The sequence below is a fragment of the Brachionichthys hirsutus genome, chromosome 20, assembly GCF_040956055.1.
Source record: "Brachionichthys hirsutus isolate HB-005 chromosome 20, CSIRO-AGI_Bhir_v1, whole genome shotgun sequence".
NCBI lineage: Eukaryota > Metazoa > Chordata > Actinopteri > Lophiiformes > Brachionichthyidae > Brachionichthys > Brachionichthys hirsutus.
Genome location: NC_090916.1, coordinates 7,699,962 through 7,706,955, shown reverse-complemented (window position 1 = coordinate 7,706,955; position 6,994 = coordinate 7,699,962). Strand labels below are relative to the sequence as shown.

Here is a 6,994-nt window from a genome sequence, read left to right as displayed (position 1 = left end):
GTTTAGTTAAATGTCAATAAAAGAAACACAGATTTAGTTTCCTGTGTTTGTATTTAAAGTTTTAAAATATAAATGCTGGATTTGTCCTAATAAAATAGAATAAAAAATACTAATGCGGATGTTTAGCTGAGTTTAGGCGTTCTAGAAGAGGGAGTGTCTGTCGAATCACACAAGGGGACAGGAGGCGTTAAACAAACGGGGGTTTGCTTGAGCTGCTTTGATTAGAAGGAGTATTTGACCGCTGTCACAGAAAAAAGGAAAGGAAAGGAAAATGCACAAACTGTTAACAGCTTTACTTTTTAAAGCATCAAACAGGATTCTGGTTGCTCTCAAGGGAAAACGGTATTCATCACATTTCTCTTATATATCGAAATACTGCGCAGCTTTAAACTGAGCTTCAATATAAGAATTCCATATTATGTTTGTCATCCTGTTATTAGCATATAGAATATATTTACATTTAGCAGAAAACGACTCAAACTCATTTTAAATAGCATTTTCATTTTATATTGGCATGCATAATTTTTTAGAAGAAAGCGAAACTAAGAAAATACTCCACCAAAGCAAAAAGGAAGTTATGTACCGGTACGTAAAAAAAGTTTTTGTTTTCCAATTTGTAGTTTTAAGCACATTTTTAGAGTTAGAATTATTTTTATAAGCGTCCAAAATCCTCATTCGTAATTTAGAACTTGGTGTGATTGTCAGTTCAACCTGTTTAACTCACAACTTCCTGTTTCACCCTGAAGGTAAGTCAAGTATTCAGATTTGCCTTCATGTTGTAGCTAAAACTAAAGAAGTGAGCCTCATGGCGGCCGCCTGTTGTCACATTTAAACACATTTAAAGAAGATGCAAACGGGTTTTAAAAGGAGAAAAAAAAGTCGAATTTGAAGTACATTTTGAATCGAGCATTTTGTTGTTTGTCAGGCTGAAAAGGATTGTGTGTGTGTGTGTGTGTGTGTGTGCGCGCGCGCTGAGGTCACCTTCCCCTGCTCTACAACGGGGAGTGTGTGTTCACAGGGTGTCTGCGTTGAGGGGATCGGGGTGAATACAGAGTGGAGCCACACTGGGAATAAGCTGTCAGATGAAACACTGAGGAACTACTGAGAGACACTAAAAGAGAGAGAGAGTGTGTGTGCGTGTATGACTGTGTGCATACTTATGTGTGTGTGCGTGCGTGTTCCTCTCTGTGTGTGCATGCGGGCGTTCACGTCCTTGTGTCCCCAGTGTGTGCGAATTGCTTGTGTTTTCATGCTTCTGTCAGGATGTGTGCGTTTTTCGTTGTGTGTGTGCACGGGTTTAGATACAAGGCTGTGTCGGTGTGTGTTTGTGTGTGTGTGTGTGTGTGTGTGTGTGTGTGTGTATTTTGTGTGTGTGTGTAGAGTCCAGGGGAGCTGTAGTTGAAAGGGAAAGCCCCGGCTCTCTACAGACTGACTTAGGATTCTCTCTGCCTTCCCTAGAGTTCACTGCACTGCACACTGGACTTTCTGTCCACACTCACACACACGCGCACACACACACACACACACACACATGTAATATCTACCTCTTAAGCGACTCACACACACTTTCAGCCTCTCCAGTCAAACCATGAACTTTGTTACTTTGAGTTTGTGCAAGTTCAGATGTTTCGAGGATGGAGGTGATTTTATATACAGCGTACAAACACACACACACACACACACACACACACGGACACAAAACTTCCTGAAGTCTTCGGCCAACACAGACCAGCACACATAAAAGTAGCAACAATGAGGAGGAGGATGGATGAAGAAGGAGGTCCAGCTCCTCGGCGATTAGCACGGCGCTGCTTTGAGCGCCTTCAGACTTTAATTAGATTTCTCAGCTCATACTCAGATCAGTACAAGCTGAAAACACTTTGATACATAAAAAATTGACTTTAAATGCTTCTGTTTCTGACATTAGTTTAAAAACAATTTAGTCTCAAAACTTCTTCATGCTTTGAATGACAAAACGTCATTTATCATGAATCAGCCATGATAAAGTGATTCTCAACTCTATCAGATGTTGTCACTGAAATCAGTTTTTATGTTACCTCACAGTATTTTGTTGTTATTGCCATTTTTGACACTTTATGGATGCTAATCTAAATATATAATATTTGTTTGACTTTATCTGAATACTTTTTCTTTTGGACACATAAATCAAGACATGAAACATCTGTAAACTTGATATTTGAGCCATTTTACACGTAATTCTTGCAAAAGGATGTTGTGTGCTGTAAAAGTAGTGCGATTGTTTATGCTCTTACCGGAAATACTACCGTGTTATTAATGATCCTACTTTAGCTATCTGTACTGGCTGCTACTGCTACTACCTTAAATCTCACTTTTGTGTGCCGCACCGCTAGGAAGTTGTTAGTTATTATCAGCACGCTGATGTGAGAGAAAGAGAACGGCATGGTAATGGAAAGGCAATGAGAAAATGTGCGCACGTGTCCCTCAGGTAAAAACAGGGGAACATGGAATCAAATCTGAGCCAACATCCTGAGATTGTTCCTGTTGATAAATTGATATCATTAAATATAAATGCCGAGTGTTTCATTCGCTGCCGCCGCAGGCTTGGAGCACCGAACGGGAATGCTTTGAATTCAAGGCTGGAAATTTCCCCCAAATCATCAAATCTGACAACAAAGGAAAACTCAAATAGACTCCCTTAATGAGTTAAATACACATGCGCGCGCACACCCACACACACCTACACACACACTTGCGTTTTCATCTAATGAGTCTTCCTCATTCTTCCTCATCATCCGTCTCCTCCCGACACACAACACAGCCGCACACACACTTTCTGTATGATCAGTCCACATCAAACACTAGCTCATTTAAATATTCATATAAGGTGTTAGAAGATGGTCGGCCTCTCTCTCTCTCTAGGTATATTAATAATTCCCCATGTCTCTCCACCACACCACACAGAGTTGGAGGTTTTTCCCATCAGACAAAGTTTCTAGAAGTTCCTATAAATTAATAAGAGTGTGTTCTCTGTGAAGCCGGCAGCTTTGAACCCAGCGTATTGATCTTGCAGGTGAGTCGGCCGTGCCGGATCACGACTTCAAACAGAATCCAATGCTCTTGTGAAGAGGCTGGCCCAGCCCAGAACAATACCTTTATTACCCCTGCATGTGACTTGTCCAATCTGGGGGTGAAGGGGGTGGGACGGACAGGAGGCACCTGTGCGGCGTGGAAGGGGTTAAGGTGGCTCAGGTTGGATTTTGATCGGAGTGATTTTGAAGGAGCGGTGGAGGGAGGAATCGGAGATGGATATCGGATGTGTTTTGAGACGCTGCAGGCGGATGATGCTGAGGGTGGATGCTGTCATTTAAATTACAGTTCAGCTCTAATGGATGAGCTGCCGTTTGGATCCTGTGGTCAATAATCCCATTATTATCACCTACAATAACCCTTAATATAAACTCAATCAAAAATATTGTTTGTAGCTGAGTTTTATTACAATTTCATAAAGCACACTGTAAAATCAAATACGCTACATAAGGAAATGTAGATTTTATGTCCACCATAGTGCTAAGTTAAATACATTTTTAGCCAATTAGAATAGAATAGAATAAAACAGAATCATTAATAATAATATATTTTTTAATACTAGTAAAAACAAATATCCATCAGCACCTGAAAGTGTACACTAGCATTAAGTGAGTTAATGTAAAGTAAAATAAAGCTGATTTAAAAAATATATATATTGGAAACAACTGAAGATTGAATGAGTTAGCAAGTGAGTAGTTATGCAATTTTAAAATGATTCAATGTATTTTAGTGAGAAAATAAAAAGGACAAAAACAATTTAAAAAATATTGACGCCAAATAAGAAATTTGGCACAGTAACAATTAAAGCTGCAGAATAGGTATTATTATTATTATTATCCATCATGTGATCTAATTAGGAATGTCTTAGGTATTTATTCCAGTTGTGACATTACCATCTGTAGCATTAATTTAAACACTAGTTGTTATACACCAAAGTTTACTGTATTAAAGCAAAAAGCAATGTAAAAATAAAACAATGTTCAGTGACGAAAGTTTCTTTTGGTTCTGACATTACTTTTTGCTTATACAGTATAAGGACAGGCAATCTGACTGCTCTGCCTTGTTTTAGCCGAAATTAAGAATCGATTAATGATCGCACCCTGCAGTTGCTGGTCTACAGGATGTAGTTTATGGTAAATACATAAAAATATGAAGCAATAATCACTGTTAAACGTTTTATGTCAGCAGTGTAACTAATAATTATAAGAGATGGGTTAGGGTTAGAGTTCTGGTTAGTTTAATCCTGAGGAGCAAATAAAAAAATAACGTATAAAAAGGGTTGTGTTGTAAAAACGGAAAAAAATAAATACATTTAAGTTGATTTTAGTTTAATTTCAATACAATATTTAGTGTTAAAGTAAAAAATAAGCATTTATTTACAGACAAACCTACAGTTTAGTCAACCTTGAGTGTGTGTGTGTGTGTGTGTGTGTGAGTCAGACAGAGGCTGTCTAAGTGCTGATTAGCGATTAGCAGGTCTTCCGGCTGACGGCGGAGCTGATCAGTATTTCCTCTGGGTAGAAGCTTTAGGGAACAAATCCCAACATTAGCCCGGCTCTCATCTGCCTGGCGGAGCGCTTGCAGCAGCCTGGCAGCCATAGGTCGTACAACCAGCGACAACCGCCAGCTAAAGCACGAGAATTTGATGGGCTGTGACACACGATATTTATTTTTAAAAAAATAGTCTAAAGTTTGTCTCACTCTGCTTGACAAAAAAATGACATTTAAGTAGTACTCCTTGAGGGAGAAGAAGGTGATTTCCTATAGCTCTATAAAAAAGTCTGGTCCCCTTGAAGAGCAATAACTGGAGTAAAAGGTTCCTTTTAAGACCTGATGTGTTTCACAGAAGACGCCAGAGAAATCTTGACACGTAATTTCTTCTGACTTTGGCTTTATTTCATAAGGAGGACACAGAAAGCGTCATTTCATCATTTGCCATGACAACCAGACCACCAGAGAGGATAGCTCTCCAGTTATAAACGGGTTCAGTCTGGTTCACAAGGGACAAATGAGGTGCAATCACCTTCTGAAGCCACCAGTTAACTCTAATATGGAGATATTTAAACATCACGATGGACTGATGATCAACGAAATGACATAAAAACAATCATTTACGTCCCTGTTTCAAGATCTCGTCCTCTCCTCGGAGGTTTCAGGCATCATCGTTTTCTTCTTCCTTGAGTTAGCCGCTAATTGACTCTATCTGTAGTCGTACTTCTCAAAAATGAGCTTCTGTTGGCTGCTCAAAACATTTCCGTGAAGATAAGTCATGGTTTATTTTATCTTGTGATGCATCTTGAGCCATAAAATAACTTCACAAGGACTACAAAGTCCTCCCCCAAACCCCTTAAATGATCAGAATTTATTATAATACATGCTGACCTTTTCCCACAAAGGTGTTTAATCTTAGATTTTTTATTTTTTCTACTTTTATTTTGGTAAATTATTTTTTTTTTTAGTTACACACACACACAAAAAGCTTTGATTAGAATTAAATTCTTGTCAGCGCCATCTCCCCAGAGGAAGCCCAGTTTGACAGCTGAAACTGAAACTATGCTGGATCCTGATTGGTTGTGACATGTGCCAGTCTTTAGAAGAAGCCCCGCCCACTGTGGCCAGACCTTGCTGGGTCGGTCGAGCTCCTGTCAGCCGCTCATCACCCAGTCCATTTCATGTTTGCCTTTTTCTGTTTGTGTATGAACAAGAAAAGACATTCCAGTATAGGCCTCTCTCTCTCTCTCTCTCTCTCTCTCTCTCTCTCTCTCTCTCTCTCTCACTCACACACACACACACAACGAAGCTCCGTCTTGTTGCCGCTGTGCATGTGCGTTTCTATTTTTTATATTTGTGCATGTGCACACACACACACACACACACGCCCGTGAATCCACCCAGCAGCCTCTATGTTGTCTGCCAGGAGGGCAACATCAAACAGCCTATAGCTGTGGGCATGAGGAGCCTGGAGAGCGAGGGCCTGTGGAGGAGGCTGGAGAAGGAGGTGGTCCCGGAGAAGGTGGTGGGTCTGAGGAGCAGAGCGAGGGTCCGTAAAAAGACGATGAATGTGGACCTGGAGCTGACGTCAGCCCCGCAGCAAACGAAGCAATCATGCAAAGAAAGGAATTAAAGGGAATCCGGAGACCTCTCTGCTCCATCGTCGTCATGGTGACGCTGTTGAATCAGCTGTTGCTCTGATTGACAAGACGTGTGTTGCCACAGCGCTTCAACAACAGCCCATCAGATGGACAGAAGAGCCTCCTCGTCCGTGTACCACCACGCATTCCCTCCAAGAAACGATGCCCTCTTTTTTTTTTTTTTTTTTATTGGCTGCAGGCAGAGGAGGCAGGAGGGCCCTGCAGGAGGCGCTGGATGGTGGACGGGAGAGAAAGGAGGGGAGAGGGTGGGAGGTGGGCAGGAGAACACAGGACTGCCGCTGTTGCCTCTGAGGCAGAGATCGGCTCCTCGCTCTCATCTGCCCATCAGAGCCCTCCTCTGAGCCGCCAATCAAAATGATGGACGGCGGCGAGCGGCTGGAGGAGAGGGGTTTGAAGGGGAGCGTCTCATCCGGGCGGCGTTAACTGTGATTCATCTCTGTTTGCGTCTAAATGGAAAAGCTGCTGTCTGTAAACGCAGCTTCTGCAATCACACTCGACGGGTGGGTCATTGAAAACCCCGTTTGCATTTCACACCGGCAGCGCAGCGTTCAGTTCACACGCACACGCACACACACACACACACACACACACAGGTGTGTTTGTTTGTTTGTTTTTGTTTGAAGGATTACACAGAATAAAAGGCTTCATGGATTTCCATGGAACTTGAAGGTGGGCTTGGACATTTAGCGGGGAAAGCACGACTTTAGGGTGGATCAAGGAGTCTTTACGTCTGCCGTGGATGTTAGCTTGTTTGACTGATCGGTTTGGGGGTG

At 41.7% G+C, this 6,994-nt stretch overlaps 1 protein-coding gene across 1 annotated transcript in view; it reads left to right on the top strand.

The window, feature by feature from the left end:
• The first annotated feature begins 5,647 nt into the window (after nucleotides 1-5,647).
• Nucleotides 5,648-6,994, top strand: part of LOC137909629 (transcription factor AP-2-beta-like) — a 6,532-nt gene continuing 5,185 nt past the window's right edge. The window contains exons 1-2 of the mRNA XM_068754091.1: nucleotides 5,648-5,698; nucleotides 5,987-6,147. Coding sequence (XP_068610192.1) covers nucleotides 5,648-5,698; nucleotides 5,987-6,147 — 212 coding nt within the window. The remainder of the gene's footprint in view (nucleotides 5,699-5,986; nucleotides 6,148-6,994) is intronic.